Source organism: Molothrus aeneus, chromosome 2, assembly GCF_037042795.1.
Source record: "Molothrus aeneus isolate 106 chromosome 2, BPBGC_Maene_1.0, whole genome shotgun sequence".
NCBI lineage: Eukaryota > Metazoa > Chordata > Aves > Passeriformes > Icteridae > Molothrus > Molothrus aeneus.
This window is the reverse complement of record NC_089647.1, coordinates 109,554,892-109,578,430: the sequence shown is the minus strand read 5'-3', so window position 1 is coordinate 109,578,430 and position 23,539 is coordinate 109,554,892. Positions and strand designations below refer to the sequence as shown.

The window sequence follows — 23,539 nt, the reverse complement described above, 5'->3', positions numbered from 1 at the left end:
AACTAAAAAATCAAAGGCAGTCACTGCACTGCAGCAGGAGGATGTGGCAGTCCTGACACGAGATCGGAAAGCAAAACCAGAATGCCTTCAGCAAATCCAGAACTGCACCTGTTCTGCAGTGAAGCCCTGGTTAGAAGGGAAAGTTATTTCTGCACAGCTGCAGGGACCCAGAAGGAAGGCAAAGTGCATTTTACATTCAATGAAATACTTCCCTGAACTCGGGCACCCGAGTATATATATATATATATATACTATATATATATAATAGTGTATATATATAATAGTATATATATATAATAGTGTATATATATATATATATATATATATACTATTATATATATATATGTATATATATACTATTATATATATATATACAGAGCTGGGGGGTCTGTACATTGTTATATTCCATCTTCATAAAGCCATCATAAAAACTGCTTCGTCTAATCTACAACCAGATACAGTTCTCTTAACTGTGTCTTTCCTTCCATGATATTCCTCTATTTCTAGGATACTTTCCTCTTTTTTAATGTTATATTAACAAAGGGTACTTTATTTCCCCTTCTTATTACTTCTACAATTTCTTCCTCTTTTGAATTTCCAATGTTTCCCCTTCAATTTTTATTTCCCTTTTGTGTAGTAGAAACCAAATGCAGCCACTATTTTTTACCGGTGTCCATGTAGGTATCAATAAGAATAAAAAAAAAAGAAAAAAAAAAGGAAAAACCCACAAAATCATGTGAAAGATGATCAATAACATACAGCTTAAATTTAACCTCTTTTAAAACTTCCATTTCCTCAAAATATTTTTACAGAACTTAACTGTACAATTTCTACCCAGAAGAATTTTTAAAAAGCAAATTTAGGTCTCTTTTCTTGTAGGTATGTTTTCTCTAGTGCTCTACTGCTCTTAAAGCATCCCACATATAGATATAAGAGTTTATCTTCACATGCCTGGACTGTCACACAAACTAAACCATGTTTTATATGGAAGTATTACCTAAAAAAACCCCAAGACCCAGTTTATTTCATTAAGAAGTCATGCCCACAGTAGTAGAAGCAGATGCCATTATAACCCTATGAAAGCCAATGGAGAGGTGTTGCATTTTGCTGAAGTAAATATTCTTCTTTCAATTGATCATTTAAACACAAGAGCAAACACATCAAGAATTAAGCCTCCCTACATATTCCTTTTCCTTTCACTCTCAGGCAAGTATTGATGAGTACTAAACCCGATTTTACAAGATAAAAATAGGAAATGCTTTTTTAAAGTCTGTCCAAATCCAGATTGTTATTTCCTGTAACTGTAAGCAACATTACTTTAACACAAGATGTGTGATAATCTACTGATACAGAACTCCCAACTCCAAACCAGCTGTGTAAACCACATGTGAACCCATGAATTAAAGAAGAAAAGCCATACAGAATCAGCAATTAAATCTTTTTTCCCAATGCTCCTCACATCACTTTGCTCTTCTTTCTCATTCTAGACTGCACATATGCTTTGAATCACTTCTGCAGAATAGACCTTTTAAGTTTGAAGACTAGACAAACTAGCCTTGCAGGAAATGCTTATTCCTAATTTAGATGCAGAATCTAACTGGGCTGAAAACATGTTACAGAACTGGTGCATTTTTCAACTGACACCAGATTCAAGTTTCAATTCACCAGTTACTGAGGAAAGGGATTTGGAATAGAAAATTAAGCTGTGCTATGACAATGATATACTAGATTCTGAAACACATCACTGTATCCACCTAAAAGCTCATCACACTCATGACTCTGACCAGGTCAACCCTTTGTATCCATTCCCTCTTGTACAAAAACAAACAGTAATACAGAAAAGCATCTGTTCAGGAATTCTTACCTTTTCATAGATTTTACTAATTTCCTCATTCGAGCTGAAAACCAGCTGAACTGATCCACAACCTGATGCCCAAACAATTTTTTGTACTGCCCTGATAACACAGATGTCAGGGATGTATTTTGAAGCCTGAAAAAAAAAAGAGAAATTAACTAAAGCAACATTAAAATACAGCTGCAAATAACACTGCAATGGATTCTAAATTCCCACAAATGAATTTCATAGAAAATTTAAAATTTTAAATGTTAAAACAAAGATTTTTTTTCCTTAAATAGAAAACAGATGATGTATCTTGAAGAGTATTCATACTTCAATTATGTAAAATTTATTTTTTTTAAGTAGGATGTAGGCAACTCTGGTTCTAAGACTTAGCAGAAACTACCAATTTCAATGCTAAAACCTTCTTTATTTAGGAAAAAAAACCCAAGAAAACATCAAACATTCATCTGGAAGGCAGCCAGCCTCTTAAGCAATATAAAAAGTTGAACTTATTTTAGGGTTTCTCCCCATGCTATGCTAGCTGGTAGCCAGCTTGAACACACTGATGTTATCAAGTATGTGATCATTATATAAAGGAATTGCTTCACGTTCAAGACACAGAGGGTTGAACATGAATAAGGACACAGCTCATGTACTAAATGAATGCAGAGTCACTCTTCAGTACTTTGTGCATGGTCTGAGTTAACATCCACTAGTTTCTACTGATATACACACATGACAAAACATACTCCAACTGCTATTATTTAGGGTTCACATCAACTTTCAAAAAAACTACTAAACTTATCTGCAGTCTATACTCAAAACAGAATTGTCCAAAGAACAGGTGATCTCTAAAAGCAGAAGGCAGACAGATGGATTTCAAGTTTCATTTTTCTAATGCTCAGACAATAAAAAGGGGACTCTTAAGAAGCTGAGCTAAGTAGGTATCTGCATCAGGAAACCTGAACAATGTGCCTTCTTGAACTGATATGGACATTAACAATATTTCCAAGAAAAATAAAAGGTATTTTATATTTGTCACAAGTAAAGAAATCTTACAGCAACAGTGACACAAGAAAAACAAAAGGGTTTTTTTTATCTCATTGTAGTTTCAAAGTCTTTAAGCATCAACTTTTAAAAAAAAGGTGAAATATTCCTCTCTATGCTAAAGCCTTCTCTCTGGCCTATGGAAACCATGTCAGATTTTTTTAAAATTGTGAGATCCATTGTAAAGTCTTTGACCATCAAAACATGAAAAGGCAAAAAAACCTTTCGAAGGCAAACTACAATACCCATGAAATTTAGATCTACAGCAGTATTCATAATTTCAGAAAATTACAGACAAATCTTCCACAGCAATACTGTTAAACACATGCAGATTTTGTTTGCTTGATGTGTTTGGTGAAAGAAAAATTACTTATTTATTAGCAGGCCTCTAGGAAAGACAAAGGCAGAATTAAAAAACCTTTCCTCACATCTCAGCTCAAAAGATACTTCTTCTATAGAAGAAATTTGATTAAATCAGAGTTGAACTGGCTGATTTTACACCTATGGATGCAAAACCACCACTGATGGAAGGCAGATGGCTCAGTCTTACAGCATGTTGTGCTTTCTTTAGACACTGCCCTTTGTTCTCAAGGGATAGTGAACTTGTCAACACCAAGATGAGAATACAATAATATCTTCTATCTAGATATCTCAGAAATGTTTTGGAGATGGTTTTGCAGACATGCTGTACAGTACAGAAACACAGTATTTATGGCTCCCACCCTGGAAACCAAGGGATCCAGATGCAGGTGGAAGAGGAAGGTAAAGCAGTTTTAGCTCCTGCTGAACTCACTGAATTCACTGACACATTCTCTAACAAGACTCCTGATTCCAGATCCAAATGGGCTTTGGCCACATCATACACATAAGACAACTATGTTTGCAAAGCCCATTGTTTAACCTTACTGAGGTTTTCATTTGTGTCATTAAAGCATCTTCAATATATAAAGATACACTGGCAATGATTTGAGATTTTTCTCTTTCATCTGATCATTACCTAAAACATTTTAAAAGGAAAATCTGTGTCTTACAAAGCAACAAATTTAAGGATTAAGAAAATAGAAAAGATGCTATAAGGAAAAAGGTGATACAGAAAGGAATTCACCAACCTCATCAGATATTTGCTGTGCAAGACGTATTGCTACATTTCTCAGCATGCATTCTGAAGTTGGATTAGGAATGTTTTGTAGGGCATTTTGTAGCACCACTGCCTGGTCATGCGTAGCCTGGTTTATCTGGAAGAAAGTATTTCTCATACTTACTTTTACATGGGAAAAAAAAAGCAAAAAGATATGAAGATCTAAAGTTACTTGGAAAGGTTTGATAGAAGTAGATAAGATCTTGGAAGGAAAACTTAGTGCAAAGGCCAACATAAATAAATCTCCTCATTTTCAAACAGATACCATCACACCTGAAGACACTATGCTGCAGTGGACGATCACAGAGCACAAGTAGTTGAAAGGCATTGCTCAAAACTTAATAGGTTTGGGGGCTTGTTTATTGATCAGATTACTTCAAGCTGACAGAATTTTTTTCTGTTACAATGCCTCCTTCCCTTTCAGTAGATGTGGGAAAGAAAGGGTTTGGTCAAACATGGGGGCTCCCTCTGGATTAGATAAGAGTGTTCAGATAGAATATGGCTGCAGTTTTTATTATACTGAATTACATTTTAAACATTAAAGTTACTCTTGAAGAATTCTGTTCTAAATGATCCCTCCTGGTTTTTTATAATATTTTCAAAATAGAAACAGCAAGACAAGTTTTTATCTTTTTTTTTGTACTGGTTTGAGCATAGATCCCTCTCTCCTTAGTCTGCCAGAGCTCCATAGTTTTGACAAAACCTGAAATGGTTCTTTCCTTCTCACAGACAAACAAAAGACGGTGTGCTGTGGTTACAAATTAAAACGGAAGAGTTTCTTCATTTTCCTGTACCAGGTCATTCAAAAAGCCCATCTCAAATGCTGCTCAAAAGACACACTGTGAGGCTGCTGGGAAGGTCTGGGGTTGGTCACATCCCTTGCTTTGTCAGCTTCACTAAGACACGTGATTCAGAGAGCAAAGTTACAAAGCCTCCACTGAAGACTAACAGAGCTTCCATAGTCAATCTGCTATTGGAAATTATCAACAGCAGTATGTATGGGGTAAATCAGTTCTGTGTACCAGAACATTGTATTTAACATTATTAATTCAACCTTCTATGAAAACAAGGAAGAAGCTATTTTAAAGGTACTAGTGACAGCAACAGACCAATAACTGAAAACTATAGATACATAACCTTGGTTGCCTACTTCTCCTAAACAGTGATGGAAAGCCAAGACAGAAATTATGCTTTGGTACTTATGCTTAAGGTAAGAGAATTAAAAAATTTTAACAAATCCCACCTGCCTCCCAAGGGAATAAAAAATACTAAAAGTCCCTCAAAGAGGATGATGGTGACAGCAAGAATAACAGTGTTTTTTCCAACAAATCTGTTGTTATTAAATCAGATGTTTGCAACTCCAAATAGTGAAAGTCAGCAACTGTAGACAAATGTTACTACCTCCTAAGAAGTCAGCCTGTTTCAAACAATACTTCAAGACTCAAGTGATGCAATGTGTGTTCCAAACTGCCCTTCAAATAACTGTTGTAAGAAAACTGGGCAGTAAAATCTACTCATTTTAAATAGATGAAAGACAGGGTGGCAAACATGTCTGCATTAATATATTCCTATTATACTCTAACATGAGACATAAAAAGGGATCTTCACTTCTTTGTAATCATAAGAGTTTTGATTTACTTGAAAAATAATTAATTATGTATCTTCTAACGGATGCAGCTAACCAGAACAGGTACTTATGTTTGAGATTTAAGGGGAATGTACTTCTCCAATTCAGAGATGGATCTCAGTCAGTATTTTGGAATTAAGTGCTCTGAAGTGGGGCTCTCTGTGTATTCTTGAGGACAGGTTATAGATCAAGAAACTATTTAAGATGGAACCTCACAAATGGGGAATTCCCATTTATCACGGAACACGCCTATTTGGAAGGGCCCCACAAGGATCACCAAGTCCAACTCCTGGCCCTGCACAGCACCATCCCCAGAGTCACACCATGTGCCTGAGAGCATTGTCCAAACACTTCTCAAGCTCTGCCAGGTTTGGTGCTGTGACCACTGCCATGGGGAGCCTGTTCCAGTGCTCAATCACATTCTGGGGGAAGAACCTTTCCCTCATATCCAACCTAAACCTCCCCTGACACAACTTCAGGCCATTCCCTTGGGTCCTGTGAGCACAGAGCAGAGATCAGTGCCTGCCCTATCTCTGCCCCTCATCAGGAAGCTGTAACTGCAGTGAGGTCTCCCCTCAGTCTCCTCCAGGCTGAACAGACCAGGTGCCCTCAGCTGCTCCTCACACAGCTTCCCCTCAAGGCCCTCCACACCATGCCTGTGGCCCTCCTTTGGAATGCTCTCCAAGAGTTTTGCACCTTTCTTATATCATGGTGCCCAAAACTGCCCCCAGCGCTCGAGGTGAGGCTGCTGCAGCCCCGAGCAGAGCAGGACAATCCCCTCCCTTGCCCAGCTGGTGATGCTGTGCCTGATGTCCCTCAGGACAAAAATGTCCCTCCTGGCTGCCAGGGCACTGCTGGCTCATTGAACTGGCCATCAAGCAGGACACCCAGGTCCCTTTCTGTGTCACTGTTTTCCAGCATCTCATTCCTCAGTGTGTCCATACATCCAAGGTTGCCCCACCCCAGGTGCAGAATCTGGCATCAGCCCTTGTTGAACTCTCTATGGTTGGTGATTGCCCAGTCCTCTCATTTGTTGAGACCTCTGCAAGGCCTCCCTGCCCTCCAGGGCACCAACAGCTCCTCTCAGTTTTGTATTATCTGCAAACTTGCTCAGTATCCCTTCCAGTCCTGCATCCAGGTCATTTATGAAGATGTTGAAGAGCACAGGGCTGAGGATGGAGCCCTGCAGAGCCCCACCTATGACAGGTCACCCCTCTGTCACTATCTCCTACAACCCTTTGTGCCCAACCTGTGAGCCAGCTGTTCACACATCACATGATGTGTTAATCCTGCTGTGTGCTGGACATTTTGTCCAGAAGGATGAATAGAGTTAAAAATGAGAAGTTGACTATACTGACAATCATGCAAACCATTGAAAATGATATACAGAGCAAGCGCATCTCATACCTAATTTTTTACAGTCACCAAGAAATAGGATTTGTTTAGTAAGTTGATCTCTTTTTTAGAATTGCAATTGTTATCTGAAAGTACCGTGAGCCCTCGATGTGCAATGCACTCAAAGAACAGATTGTCAGTGAAGAGTAAGGAGATGCTGCTGCACACATGATAAAACACAGAGCACATTGCTATTTGCAGCAAGGAAGGTTTATATTACCGGTGAAATTGTACTCGTGCCTTCCACAACTGGCTGACAAGCTTCTGCCACAGCTCGAACATGGCCATATCCAATTGCTGTTAGCAATAATTTGGCTATTTTTAGAGCATTAAGGTAGGCACCCCTTCGAGTTTCCATATCTGCATTTGGCAGGAAGTTATTTCTGGTCAGCATGCTCAGCACAAGAGGCAAACCACCACTTTTCAGGAAGTTGTACTGGAAGTCACTGGCATCTTCTCCCAGAGGTGCACTGGCAGGCATTAACAAGGCATAAACTACCTGTAGAAGAAAATACAGAGTTAACTAATGGAAATGCACCAGCTTGGATACAGATGATTGAACATAAGAATTTGTAGCAATACTACATAAGCAATGCTTTGACAGCCCTGGCCATACACGTTTATGCCAGTAAATTGTTCAGTATTTTCAACTGTTAATTTCAAACCAGAATTTGGTGTTAGGCTTCCATAATGTTACAGACAGGACTGCCACAGAGAGAACTGACAATTTTTAAAGAACAGGCAAAGCATCACTAACCTCTGTTAGGTACAGCACTTGTGAGGCAGAAGGACCAAAGAACAGAGAATCAAGGGATGGACTAAGGCTGCTTTCCCCAAGCTTTGCATGATCTAAACAAATTGCTCTTAGCTTCTCGACCGTAGTGTTATCTGCAATAAAAACACAACTTATAAGCATTTTGCAGCAAAAGTACTCCACAACAAGCCAGTACTATTTACAATTATAAATCTGAAAAATTTTAAGTGTCTCAGAACAGTTGCAAAAACTGACAAAATCAGACTACAGACTGTTCTCCAATGACTATTACAGTCAAAAGTAATCCTATTAAAACAGTGCTACAAAACCACCTTAAAATACAATGCTCCCCATTTTGACTGCACTGTGGCATTAACCCCAGTACCAACTGCAAACTATGCAACTTCATATAGCAGAAAAGAAATAACTACTTGGGAAATCTTTTACAGTCCTAATTAGGATAACAGTAATGAATTACAGTCCCAATAAATTACCAGAAAGTTGAAAATACTCCCCTATCTTCACTTTTATGTATCAGATGAGAAATTATTATACAGCATATTGCAAGATTTAAAAAAAGGATAAAGTTAAGTTTTACCTGGTGGCATGAGTTTCATAAGAACACGAGCTCCATCTCTAAGAGGTGGCATATTTAGACTACTGCCCAAGTCTGCAACTTGCCAAAGAAAAGAGATGTATCGAGGATGCAGTGACATGATCTTAAAATAAGCAAATTAAAAAAATATATAAATAAAAATTGTTAGCCAAAGACAAAGTGTAAGAAAAACCATGTTTGAACTGTTAATTTCAGAAAATGCTTACCACTCCAGGCAAACAGCTTTCAACTTCTGGATTTGGACCATCACTGTAGTGATTGCCGTGGTTGCCCGGAGAACCAGTTGAAGAGTCAGAAGAACTATCTGGACTTGACGGCATATTAGAATTTATCTGTGTAAGCTTAGCTGTAATTAGCTGAAAAACACAATCATAGTTTAAATACTCTCCAAAAATTAAGATTCTTTAACAAATAAGCATCTGATAAAATGTTAATGGCATAATGTAAGAAGAAGAATGGAATTACTCAACAAAAATAAATGATGCCATACACGATATTTTTCAAGCATTTACAAAAGGGAAGGGACATCTGAATTGATGTAAATACCCAGCCTGCAACACTAACCGTTTTATCCTTGAGATTCAGCTGCCCAATTAATTTTCTGTCATCTGCAGGATCTACCAGCTCACCCCCAATGAACAGCTCTACTTTTGTGTGTGCACTGTTGGCTTTAATGCGATTGAGGATGCAGCGCCGCACTTGGCCAATCGTGTCGTTCGTGTGAGACCAAATATCCAAATCTTCCACCTGCCGGCCTTGGTTTGGAAAACGAACCACAAGTGTGATATGTTTACCACGGAAAGCTCTGAAAATAAATAGAAAAGCAAAAGTTATTTTTGCCCTCATGAAATAAATTCTTTTCCTTCCTGCATTTTTTGCAGCAGGTATTTCAACATCAAATCTTTACGTGGTATTTTCCAGTCTAAGATTTAGTGAAAGCCCCAGCAACTATGGCAACAACATACACAGAATCTTTTAAGAACCCACACTCAGTACAAATGCATTAATCATATGGTCAAATTTACAGTCAGGTTAGGAACACTGAGAGAAACTTTAGAAGTCTCTTATAAAGTTTCAGATCTCTTCTCTGTCTTGTAAACTTCCTGATCAAAATGTGCAAACAAAGCTTAATCAGACTGGCAATGATGTTTTGCTCTTTCAGCAAAGCAACTCAAGCTTTAAATACACCAAGATCGGAAAAATCCATCAGGTTTCCAATGCCTTAATACCTTCTGTCAAAATCAGCCTTAATGCCTTCTGTCAAAAGCTGTTGTAAGTTTTATGCTAGAATTCCAGTTTTTAAAATCAAAATCTTTTAAAGAAAGTTTGAAGTGGTCAAAAAAAGGAAGAAAAGGTTTCACATTAGCAGTGATCACACTCCCCACAATGGCAGAGAGCTCATTACGAAAGATGTGCCCAGATAAGCCCAACAAACTAATCCCATGTAACAAAAGGCAAAGACTCCTCATAAAGCTCCTTGCTAACAAGGCCTGTGAAAGATTAGTCTAATCAAATCAGCAGCCCATAAAAAAAAGATGTACCCACAATCAAAAAGAAAACTTTGTTAGGGCTCATCAATCAATCAATCAGTACATGCAGTAAAAAAGCTGTAGCAACACTGCAAATTACTCACACACCATGAAGAAATAGCAATTGCTTCAATTTTTTTGACAAAAAGGTCATTTAAAGTAAGTGGCTGAAAAACCTCCACCATGTTTAAAAATATGTTAGCTGCATCATAAATCCATAGAGACACCAAGGATTTAAGCTAAGTTTTCACTCAAGGACGAGTATAAGAAGAGTGAAGGTGTACAGAAAATAAATATACTTCAAAGTACTGGTTATCTTCTTCCCCTCCTTGTGAGTAGCTTACAGAATATTTCACTTAGAGATAATTAAAAATTTAATCTTTCAAAGTAAGATTGAGATCTCTACAAACAATTCTGGAAGGTGAATATATACATTTACAACATGTTTTTGTATAATAAGACTATGAGAAACAAAAAAGTTTTGCCAATGCTAATGTAAAGAACAGTACTGCTTTTAAGTAATTATCTGAAATAAAGAATCATATTCAAAACAATTGAGCCTCAAGGTACGTTGTGCTTGTTACAGAAGAAACCACCAAGTTTATTTTTAGGCCTGCTGCCCCTTTCATATACACTTGTATTTGCCTGATCTTGCAAAAAAAAAAATTAAATAGAGTTTCATGTATTAGCAAAGAAAAGGGAATTCTGAAACACCCAAATAGAAACCATTTAAAATGTAAAAATGCCAAGGATAATAGTACTGAAATTTAACAGAAATCAAAATCATGATACTGCTTTTTCACACATACCTTGACATAGGTAGAATAGTTCTCTCTTCGTGGTAATCACTGTCACATTCATTTATATACTCCCTTAAAACAGTCAACACTCTCACCATCCTTATTGCTTCTTGTCTTGCACAGTTGATGCTGTCTTTATCTCCATCCAACACACATAATGTATCATAGGAGGCTTTCAGACGATCAAAACAGGACTGAATGAAGTCTTCATGAATCACTACCTAATTACATTAAGAAATTGGAGTAATTACAAGACATATTAGAATCCATCTTTTCAGAAGGATGACCAAATGATGGAGAAAAAAAAATCCCCAAACCAAAACAGGTAAGTTACTCAATAAACCTGTTTTATTCCAGCAACTCCCATCAACAGATAGCTCTAATTTAGTGTGCACTTCAATAATCTCACATCAGCAGCAGCTGTAACCGTACTGTATGTAAATAGAAAAAGTGAAAATCTGGACAGAGAATACTGAGTTGGACTTTCACTTTCTCCTTTTCTCAGACTATGTTAAAGAATTCTTGTGTGCATATAAATCCAGCACTTCTGGAAGTGTCAGAGCTAAGCATGTGTAGATGGACACATCAATGCATGCTTAGTAAGCCCAGACCTACAGCAAGACAGAAGCCTCCAGCCATCTGCCACTGCACGAAAATACAGCTTGAATGGCTGTGAATTCACCACCTAGAGCAGCTGTGCTGGACTTGGCAGACTGGCAGCTCTGAAGATTATGAAAGTGTTTTTGAAGACAAGTAGAATATTAGTTTTTAGAAATATACCTGGCAAGTTATCAACTGGAGATTGTCCAAAGGACAATATTCCTCCACTAAAGTTGTGCACTCACATAATTACAGAATGGTTTGGGTTGGAAGGGGCCTTGATTATTTTTATGGCCTCTTCTTGACTCTCACCAGCAGATCCATGTCCTTCCCATGTTAGGGGCCTCAGAGCTGGATGCAGCACTGCAGGTGGGGTCTCACCAGAGCAGACAAGAAGGACAGAACCCCCCTGCCTGGACCTGCTGCCCACGCTGCTGGTGATGGAGCCCAGAACACTGGTGGCTTCCTGGGCTGCCAGTGCATGTTAGGGCTTCTTATCAAGCAACACCCCCAAGTCTTTCTCTGCAGGGCTGCTCTTGGTCTGTTTATCCAACAGCCTGTATTTGTGCCTGGGATTGCCCCAACCCAGCTGCAGAACCTTGCACTTGACTTTGTTGAACTTCACAAGGTTCTCAAGGGTCCACTACTCAAGCCTGTCAAGGACCCTGTGGATGAAATCCCTTTCCCTTACAGAAACCCAGCATCTCTTCTCTGTCCACTGAATCATCTCCTGGCAAATATTAATGCAGGGAGATAATATCTGATTTGCTAGACCTCAGCTTGACCATTACATGGAAATTCAATGACCTTTTGTAAGGGGCATGCCAGAAAAAAGAGATTACATTAGCTTGTGACAGCACCCAACAGACCCAGCCCCTGAAGCTACCCGTATGAGTAAGTGCCACAATTTGCAGTGCAACAAAAGGCTTTCCTCTTATGACATTAACTGTTTTCTTAGTAATAAGAGCAAATACAGAGATGAACTTAGTGGGAAAAATTAATGAGAGTTCAGTCTGCAAATATGAGAAAAAACTTTAGTTCTTCATCTGCCCAGAATTTGATGGTAGGACTCACCCGCCAAAACACAGAAACTATTTCCTGTTTTCAAATCTTTCAACTACAAAAATATCACCAAACTGATGTTTAAGACTATCATTTAAAGACTATTTTCATTTTTATTCTGTTCAGTCTTCTTGTTGCTTTTTCTTACCTGATTAACTTGTAACCTTGGGCCAAGATTAGTATAGATCTCTTTAAGAAGGTCTATTGCTCGGTTTGCAATGTCATCATTTCCCTGAATCACAACCTAACACAATTGGAAAAAAAGCATTTACATCTCTTAAAACTTGCTGGTGTAAAAATGCAAACAAAAACTACTACATAAGAATCTCAACACAACAGTATGTCTAATTATCTTATGAGGTGAAAGGGATTAAAATGCTTAGTTAGAAAATACAATCAATAAAACTTACACTCAAGATGGTTATATGAGGAAAAAATAATAATTAATTAGTTTTGAAGTTCAGAGTTGGCAAAAAAGGATTATGTTGTATAAACAGAGTAAAAGCAGTGTTTATATGTTCATGTTCACATAACATTCCAAATTTTCTCTTGTTTCAGAGAATAAGAAAACTTCAGATGCTTCAACAATCTCCATCACGAGACAGAATTTTCAAGTATTTAAATGGCTCTGAATGGGTGGAAAGGGGACAAGCAAATGAATTCTGCTTCTAACCTGATAATCTAAATTTTAATTACTAGTCACCAGGTCTGACAGCAGGTTTTATAGACAACCCCTGCAGGGTATGCAGCTCAAGCCTCCTGAGTTTTGCTGATCAGAGTAAGTTGATTCCCAAAACCAAAACATGCTAACATTCTGTGGGGTCTCTGTTCACAAACATGATGTGAACTTATTTGTATAAAAATTGGGATCTATTTTGGTTTTAACTATTATCACCTGGATTAAAATACCCCACCCTTCAAGAAGCCACAACCAAAATTACTGAAGACTGCTGCTGTACACATTTTACAAACACAGCCATGATAATTATGTCAGAGTGCACCACTGTGGGCTCTAATGCAGCTCTTGAGAACAAGAAATACTCTGAAAAAATTAGGTTACAATTTAAATACTGATGGTTTTCACCAACAGATTTGGCAAGCTTCAGGAAGCTTCAACCTTTCTATTGAAAAGGAAGATTCTATATATAGAGAATAGGTGGTTATATGGAATCTGTAGATCCTAGAAAACCACCATGTTTAGCCAAAATGTTGTGATTATAAGAGAAACAATCAGACCAGCGATCGCTTGGTCTGATCTAGAATCACTCCAGTTTACCACACTAGAAGGAATGCCATGGAATAGCTCATGAAGTGCAAGAAACAAAGCTTAACTGTAATGTGCATGTGAAAAAACCAGAAATCTGCAGATAATTCATCTGGAAGGATCTTTTCTTCTCCAATGGTATTGGGAAATTTTTAATTTCATGTGCATACATAAATATACTTATGTTTCAAATAACTTTCCATTTAACATCAGTTTGCAAAGTTACCAACTTGCATACTTGCTGGGAAGACAGTGGAGTCAAAAGCCATGTATTTAGTTGGAAAAAGCAGATTTTTGTAATTTCAGTCCATTACTAATAAATTACACATTCCTAAAAGCCTAAAGAGACTGAGAAAGTCTTAGCAGTTAACCTTTCAGATGCTTCCTTCAATTAACTCACCCTCCAAAGGTAGTCTAATCCTATTAATTCCAGGTCATCCATCATATAGGCTCGTCTCTTTGCTACAAGCTTTCCTTCTCGACAGTTCACAGCTTTGAAGAAACGTTCAAAACATTTCATTCCATTTTCTGTTAATAGGGAAGGATCCAGCTGAAGCACATTATTTTCAAAGAAGTCCTTATTAATGTCAGGGTCTAAGTCTGGTTCATCCCCCATTAGTTTGGAATACCATTTAAAACAGGCTTCGCGATCACAAAGATAAACCGCATTTTCTGCTAAACACTTCCATATTTGCTTCGCCTGAGGGGCACAGAGCCACAGCTGACCATCCTTCAATAAAAATCTTGAGCAAAACAAAGAGACAATTAACAGCACTGTCTAATACACATCCAGAGTTACAATTCAGTAAAAAGTACAGGCACAAAGTTGGATATGCACATTATACATGTATATATCACAAGTATGAGAATTTCATTTACATCATCAATCCACTCATAATCAGCCCCATGATATCTTAGTAAGTTTGAACGAATCAAGACCAATCAAATCCAAATACACAGAAAAACCAAGCATTGTTTACATTTTATATACAAAGAAATGCACACTTCCTAACGTACACTATTTAGTTTAGAAGTCAGGTCACAACATATGAGACAAAATTAATTCAGTGATTCACTATGTTCTAAGACTTGATTTAGCAAAACTGCAAAAAAGGTAACAATAGCATGGAGCAGAGCCAGAAGCAGAAATCAGTGAACTGGAAATTTTCCCTTTTATTTAAGCAAGTTTTTAATTTGTGTTCAGTTCTTATGAAACAATTATTAAGAACTTTAAATCTGAGAGCTAACACTAAGGATGCTTCAGGAGGAACAAATGATAATCAAAGTTCTTTAGATTAACTTTTATTATTAATTTTTTTTTAAATGTAGAAGAAATCAGGGACTGAGTTATGGCACTGCTTTTCAAAAATTACTACATACATATTCTACATTTGACATTCATGGAACTTCATAAATTTCTGTACATTAACAAATAGCGAACTTAAATCTAAGGAAGTTACAGTTTGGAACATGCAGGAGTGATACATTAAGTGTGCTATCCATGTGCTATTGTATAATTTCATTAAACAGTTAACACTTCAGTTCAGTTAATGAAAATTCTCAATAAAGTTTTAAAACATAAAAGAAAATCTCCTTTATAAAACAAGGAAAAAATAATTCAAACATAACAGTTCAAGTATTTTTACTCATTTAAAACAAGGTTAAAACCAAGTAGGAAAAAGCTGAGAGAGACTCAGTCTAAAAAGCATCCGCATTCTGCAGCTCAATGATGAGCAGAGATCTTTTGTTTTCTTATTTTACTCCAACAGGAGCTGGCCAAAATCATCCAAATATTTTTTTTATTGTGCTTTCTTTCTGGGCCTCCGTTGCTGCCAACACATCATCACTGACTGAGGAAAGTATGTGTCAGTTTATGATCATGGATTTAATTCTGGTGTGATACAAGTAAGGACACAGGGCCACATCCCTACTTGGAATACTTTATATTTTAACCTAAGTCACCCCAATAGGAATGTAACTGTATCCACCACACACTTTATTTAAATCAGTAAGGTTCTGCACACAGGCAGGAAAAAATACAAATCTTAGTGCAGAATAAGAGCCTTGGATTCCAAATAGTCTAATAAACTTTATTTGAATATTCCAACAGCAGCATTAAAGCCCTCCAGGAAAAAATCCAAACCAAACCAAAAACATTCGATGTATTTTTGCATTTGAGTTTTGAAAGAAGTTAACAAAACAAATTAAAGCTATAGAATAGAGAGAAATGCAAAGTGTTTTTCTTCAAAAAGCATTCAAAATATTCTTAAAGAAGTTAAAGAAATGTTCAAGGTAAAGCTCACCGTAAGAAGTTCAGTCGCTCCTGTACCTCCTGCACGTGACTGTAGCGGCTTCCTGGTCTCACAGTCTGAGGATCATACTCACCATGCTCTGCAAATAAAACATTTTATTAGACAACACACTCAGAAAAGTGATGCTGGCTCCAGAAGAGAGGGTGTGTTTGAAGACTTGTTACTCTGAATATAATCCAAGCCCGGTACATTTTCAGTGAGGCGTATGAAAAGAGTTTTTCAGCAGTCAGCCACCAGTTAATGCTTCTTCCAATTCTAAACACAGGCAAGGACTCCTGAGGTCTATAACCAAATCAACAATTATGTGCTCATTGTTCAGAATAATGAAAGTGCTCAGAACAATTAACAACTTGCACTGTACTTATTCAAATAAATGTTCTCTATTTTCAAGTAGTCAGCTTGAAGTCAAAAGTCAGTTGAAAATAGAAGTATACCAAGCATATAACTCAATTATCCAGTGCTTTTTTTTCTGAGGATGCTTTAGTTTTGTTACACAGCATCTTTTCTAAAATTTCATTTTTCTGTTTTTTAGGCTGTTTCTGCTCCAGAGGAAATCATGACTCCATTTCTTTACCACCTTACCACATACATAGCTATGCACACAACATCACTCAGAGGAAGAAAGTATAAGACAACTTTATTTACTGCAAGTTTCCAAACATAAACCCCAAATGCTTGCAATCCTGACAAGCTCGAAACACAAGGCATCTTTCGAAAGTAAAGCATGAAGTAAAAATTTTAGCTGCATTTTGTCAAAGTTCATCATAATATTCTCCTAACAAACAGCAATTTTGTTCACAGGAACATGGTTTTGGTGTGGTTTTGTTTGGTGGTTGACTGTTGTTTAGATTTTTTTAAATTAAAGAGATACAATCTAGATCTGCAGTTACATTACCTTCATCTGTACTAGCAGTACTTCATCATGACACATTCATTATGACAACTCCATTATAAACTAATTAATGCTTTATTTTTTATTTGCAATGATGTACAGATTGCCTTTAACTAAGGTGACCCAGCCAGGATAGACCCTCTCATGACAACATTAAGACTAACACTAAAATTTATCTTCAGAGCTGAAAATCACTATCTCTTATTACATCAGGCAGGGGCAAAAATAAGCACATCAGTGCTTCAAAATAAAGAGAAAAATAACTGTCATAAATATTCTTCTCTATATCCAAGTATAAAAGGTACACTACCTTAAATACTGAGTGACAGGGGAAACAGAAGACCAGTAGTTAACTAATGTCTGCAAAACTGAAGACATTATGTTCATCAGAAACTCTTAAAAATTAAATCATGACTTCCATGAAATGCTCTTAAATGAGCAACTAGCAAAAGGAGAAATGTGGGGAAAAAATCTGAAGAAATAATATAAAAGTATGTAAATAAAAATTATTTAAGAATTAGTAAAATATGCTGTGTCTCCAGAAGAAAAAAAATCAGGGTAGATAAGCATATTGGCAGAGAAATTAAAACAGATTACTTGAAGTGTTGGGTGTTGAGGGTGGGTTTTTTGTTTGATTTTGATTAGTTGAGGGGGAGGTGGTGGTGTTTGTTTATTTTCACTGTGGGAACTACCTGGGCTTTTTCCTCCTGACTAAAGTTTAATTCACAGACACAACATCAATGGTGGCAATGACAGGAGAACTCAAATCCAGCCAGCTGCAGACAGGAAGTGTGGATGGACTTCAGAATTCTGAAAAACTCTGAACTACAAAAAAATTCTACTTCCCAAAATATTTTCTGTATCACATTCTTTATACATCTCCCAGATTTGTTTTCTACTCTGCACATCCCACAGCAAGTCAAAGTGCAATCTCCTAACACACTGGAGCAGAAAACAACTGGAAAATTTAAGAATAATTAGTGATAAACACACACAGAAGATCATATGGCACAGTTTCTACAAAAACATTTCATTAACACTTTGGATTTTTATTACTGCAGAAAAAGAGAGATAAAGGAGAATTGAAATTTTCAAAAGATCTTTGATAAATCTTTGAAAAGATGAAACTGTGACCTCCTTCAGGACTACAAAATCCACGAGCAGTTGTCTCATCTCATGGAAGACTTTGCAGAGCTGAAGGAAAGGATGAATTCAAGAGAAGGGAAAACCACAGAGCATGGAAAAAATTCAGAAATATAGATTAGGCTTCCCTTTAACCCCAAAAGGGCAAACATACTAAAGGGGAGTATGCCAGAAAACACTATGCATTAGTGAATAACAGTAGACTAGAAACACTGTTTTCCAAACACAGCTAGGGAAGACTTCAAGGAAAACAAACATATGGCAAATTCAAAATTAATTTTAAAATATCCAAATTACCTAGTAATTGCAGTGTTAAGTGCCAAGAATATCTGTCAACAACTGGATTTTTTACTTCTATGGCATTTGTTTGACCTGTGCTGTTTGTATCTTTGCCTTGAATTTCCCCCCTCTGTCTCATTCGCCTTCTTCAGCCAAGCTTAATTCTACAGCTTCCAGTTCTTTCTGATTTCACATGCATAATCTTCTTTCTTCCCCTTTCATTTATTCCCTTTCATTTATATAGCCCCCTGGCATATTTTCTTCCCCTCCATGAAGGCATGGAAGACAAATATCACAGTATTCTATGTTCTGCTCTATTTAGTACATAAAACTGAAAATTAAAAGAGTTTCTGCACAGGAGATGTGGATTACAGTCTGAGCACAGTATCTGGAACATGAGGAAGATCTCCTGGTTGCCCTTAATAATGTAATAAAGTACCTAATAAAAAATCCCACACTATTATTCTTCTGCTTTTGTACTCTGATACAAATGAGAAGTTCTGCAAAAGCTTCATCTCAAGAAAGAGCATTTTAATTGCTTTGTAATTAGATTAAATTTAAACCCTTTACACACTTGTAATTCCTATTGCATTGAAGATGTTTGTATCACTGCTTAACTGAGTCACTACAGCTGGGGAGGGGCAGGGCAATGTGGGTTTTTGGGAAAGGAAAAGAATCATGCAAATCATCAGCCTAATTCTTCTGCCCTCAACAATTTGATATGTAAACAATATTTTCAACAATGACCTTTTGGCTTGAGAATTAAAAAATAAGATAAATTAAAAATAGTTCCTAAACTAATACTGGAAACAGACCAAATAATTTAGTATTATTTTAACATTATTAGTTTAGGTATTTAAATTAGGATAAACCCCTCCATGTATTCCTGAATAGAGAAATACAGTTGCAGTATGTAGATTTAACTGAATGTTATTCTCACTGGCCTACATCTTGCTGAAGTGACCCATCTTCACAGAGCACCATTATTTACACAAGTCCACAAGTATGTATTTTGGATATCTCTTATATGAAATATATATATATATATATATAGATATATATACACATACATACATACATACTTTTTTTTTTAAATATTCCAAAACACATGAATTCCAAAAAGGCCACTTTCCTGTGCACTGGTAGCTACAAGCTCTCCAATGTGCAAATATCCTGTCCTCCCTGAATGACCTACATTGAATCCCTGCAGAACATACTGTGTTATTTCTGAGATGCAACAGAAAGGCTGCCAGGCTGTTATGAGGCCAGGGTAGAACAGTCCTTGGTTCCAGTCAGTAAAGCCAGTGGTAGGGAAGGAGGAGTGTAAATCTCCTCCTTTCACTTCTGTTGGCATAATTTTATATTTCAAGATCTGTGGTTCAGTGTACCAAGTTTCCTGGCCCACCATTCTTCTTCATTTCCATGCTTCTACCTCAGTAGCTAAAAGTTAATCCAGAGTAAGAGGGTAAATTCATCAGCAAAGAGCTGGATTTAGCCTAAAATACAAAAATCCTAACACAATGTGCTGCCCAAGTGCTGCTAACAACAAACACAGTAAGAGAGCCTAAACAGACGGAGTTACAAGGGAAAAATAAATGGTATCCCTGTGGTTTGAAGTCCTTCTCCCTGACAAATTCTAAATACTGGCTGCAAAGTGAGGTGATTAAAAAACTTGTCAAAGGAGCCTTCAAAATTCAAAACTACAACTTTACTACTAGAACCTTCCACCAAAAAACTAACCTAAGTAGGGCAGGCAAGATGATTTTTATCAATCCACACATAAACAATGGCTGCCACTTTCTCATATTCTCATATTCTGCTGTTAAACACACATTTTCAATGATAAAAAAGAAAAAAATTAGTATTTTAAGCTTTTCTTACCCAGTCACCACAAAGGCTATTAACCCTACAGATGCTTGAAAATTAAACAAATAAAATAAACTTAATAGTTATTTTATTATGGGAATTTACTTTTAACTCCATTTTCAGCTGGAGTTCTCCTATGCTTTTGATGTTAAGACTCACCTTTAGCATACTGCCTCATGCTTTCCATATAGGCAGAGAGGTTTTCTGCAACCAGTGTAACGAGGGCGTGATTGTGCTGAAGTTGATTGATCAAGTCATGTCGGTAAAACACGTGGGGACTTCGCTGAGTTTGACTGAAATTAAAACACAAGTGTGTTAGAGGAAGAGAAGCTTTGCACCAAATAGTTCAGAAATCAATTTAAGAGACACATCTTTGATGCAAGATCCAAATTTTCCTACAATATCTCAAACAGAACACAGATTAAGTTTCTGACAATATTTTTCTATCTTCTGACATATCAACAGTTCTTAGGAGTTACTAAAGAAGGTAATTTATGAGGACTTTATGGTTACAAAATGTATGGAAAACATCAAAGCAATGGGAGCAGCTCGGTGGAGGGAGAATATCTGCAGCAAGACAGAAGATAAATAAACACCTGCCCAAAATGCACAGCAGACCTTCAACTACAGTATAACTACAATATGCATAACCCTGGTTTCTCCCAGAGCCATCTGACATTCTTTTCTATATTTAACATTAAAACACAAGTAAAACTCATTATGTACACTAGCCAATAACCAAACCAATTATTTCAAGACTTAAAAAACCCCTAAAAATAGCATTGATTTTTTCCTAACAATAACTATGTGGGAAAATGTTGGTACAAGCAAAAAAACCTGTTACACAGAGCATATAACCTAAAAGCCCCTAGAAAAATTCAAGAAAGGAAATGTCCCAAATAAATAATTAGATTGTTATTTAAGTGTATTATCAAGACCTGACCAAAAATGCTTCTCTTAAACAACACTAGAAATATTCAGATGACAGAAGCAAACTACAGAGCTTGTGTCCAAGACCCACATGCCATGAACACTATCAAATTCTAGAGCCTGAGGATTCATCACCTCTGCAGAACACTCTCCAAGTGTCTCAACTGCTGCAGCTGTAGATCAGAGCACTGATCTTGACTGCATAAACCAGAACTGCTCTTCCATGGTAAAGAGAGAAAAAAAGAAAATAAGTGGTGTCAGGGGGAAGAGCAGCATTTCTCACAGCCACTCAGCTGATCCCATAGCCTGCCCTAAAGAAACAAAGATCTGATTTCCAACTGTTCTCCTTTCTTTCAACACTTAAACGAGTAGACCTCAGAATTAGCTGAGTGGATTACAGGTAGGAATTCCCATCCTTCCTGGGAAAGGGGGTGTCCATACTGCATGGCCTACAGCACTCCACAGTACATCCACACCTTCAGAGAACAGGGGGGAAGGCAAGGAATCCCAGTTCCAGCATCATCTGACTGTGATCTTTGCTGCTGATAACCACATTTCACTGCAGATGTAACTGCACAGATAAATTGATTCACTGGCCAAAGATCAATGTCCATCTGGGTTTAAAAGACAGAAGCTACCAACACCCTGCCAGTAATTTTATCTGCAACCAACAGACTTTGGGCTGCTAAGCACTGTGGTTTTCAGAAGATTAAATTTCATAACATGCAGAATTTTCTAAAATAGTTTGAAAAACACTCAAATACCCAGACATTTCTCAGACAGAAAACAAAATGGATGGAAGCATTAAAAAAGAAAACATACAGGACTTCATAGATTCAAAACATTCTCTGTTTTCACTTTAAGAAACTTTCTAATTATGTTTCATTCCATCTCCACCAACCTCCTTACTGAGAATAAAGCAGCAGCAAATCCAGCAAAAGACTGGATTTCTATTTTAGTGGTTACCCAAGTTTTACCTCTAGACAGAGAACTGCATTCACAAAGGTTACAGAAAATAAGAACACTGATTATTTGGGAAATACATATGATCAAACAACTAAAGGAACAAACAGAACCAAGATGGGGTGTTTTGTGGAATCAAAGATATTAAAGTGTGTATTTATATTCATAATATTATGCATTTGTGTCAATCTCACAAAGTACAGCAAAACCAAAGCTTTATCAGCAGAAGACTACAATGTTCTGTGTGAGGTGTTTTTTATTTCTCTCCTTTCTCAGCCACATGCACAAAGAGTACATTTGCAAATATCCATCTTGGTTAGCAATGACTTTGAAAAGCTGAATAATTGAAATAACTAGAGTTATGAGCTGTGAGTTTTAACAGTGATCGTGAACAACACTTCCAATATTATTTTGATCCATTGCTAGGATGGACTCAAAGGCAAAATGATTGTCTTTATGCACAGGAAAAAAAGCTGATTTAACAAGAGCTTCTAGAATGTTTTCTAGTATTAAGACAAAGTCTACATGCAATTAAAATTTTCCTTATGCATCTAAGGTTAGACTAATATGACATTGTCCCTGGGACACAATCATTTAACCTTTAATATTATGACACATTGGTAACTAGACACTCATTAATGTGCAATAACTGAGGAGTTTGAAAAATTGAAGTCAACAGTAAAACTCATATTTTCATTGTGTTATACTAAATGGATACCAAAAGCCAATGTATAAAAAGAAAAAATAACATTTTGAAAGGGATTACAAAGTATTTTGGATTGTGAAAAAGGACATAGCTAGAATGCTTATTTGTTAAAAAAATACTGGCAAACTGGCAAAGGCAAAATTCCAAACAACTTAATTTAAATGGATTAAAAAGAATTATTTATCTGCACATATAACTCACCCAATATAATACTACATATGTAACTCAGCTTTTGAAGATGACAGTTATGCCAACTGAACAAATGCTATGTACCACTAAAAGAGTGCAGATTATTCAGATGAAAAATCCAAATTGCAGCAACCAATCCCCACAAATTCCTTTATGTAGGCTAAAAAGTGACTTGAAGCATCATTGGTGCCCTAAAGCACTATGAAACCACTGAACTCTCAGTGTTCAGTTAATTCTCCTGGGCAAGTAATTTAACAGACTGGTCTTCTACTGCTCAGGTAGACACAGGTCAAACTTAAGCATTTGATAGTGGTCTACAGGAGGTTCTACCACCCAACACAGAGAGAATTATGAGGATTATCTGTAAACTAAAGGTCAATATTATGAGTAATAAAGGTGACTCTTCCTAAGTATTAATAAGCATCTTTGCACCCATAAGAGTCCTCGTACTTACATAAATATTATTTTCTGTTGCAATTCTGGTTAAGCTGAACTTCCTGACACATGTAGCATTTCTTTGTGATCAGGGAGCTAAATTTTGCCACAGCAATTGTATAACCAATTCATCACTTTGTTCAACTGCATGA

At 36.8% G+C, this 23,539-nt stretch overlaps 1 protein-coding gene across 1 annotated transcript in view; it reads right to left on the bottom strand.

Annotated features, from left to right (window-relative positions):
- Positions 1-23,539, bottom strand: part of USP9X (ubiquitin specific peptidase 9 X-linked) — a 97,240-nt gene that overhangs the window by 28,010 nt on the left and 45,691 nt on the right. Inside the window, exons 14-25 of the mRNA XM_066545490.1 lie at positions 20,324-20,457; positions 15,976-16,063; positions 14,073-14,415; positions 12,557-12,652; positions 10,756-10,967; positions 8,982-9,222; positions 8,624-8,773; positions 8,400-8,520; positions 7,805-7,935; positions 7,268-7,546; positions 3,997-4,122; positions 1,865-1,990 (exon numbers count right to left, since the gene is read on the bottom strand). Of these exons, the coding sequence (XP_066401587.1) occupies positions 1,865-1,990; positions 3,997-4,122; positions 7,268-7,546; positions 7,805-7,935; positions 8,400-8,520; positions 8,624-8,773; positions 8,982-9,222; positions 10,756-10,967; positions 12,557-12,652; positions 14,073-14,415; positions 15,976-16,063; positions 20,324-20,457 (2,047 nt within the window). The remainder of the gene's footprint in view (positions 1-1,864; positions 1,991-3,996; positions 4,123-7,267; positions 7,547-7,804; positions 7,936-8,399; positions 8,521-8,623; positions 8,774-8,981; positions 9,223-10,755; positions 10,968-12,556; positions 12,653-14,072; positions 14,416-15,975; positions 16,064-20,323; positions 20,458-23,539) is intronic.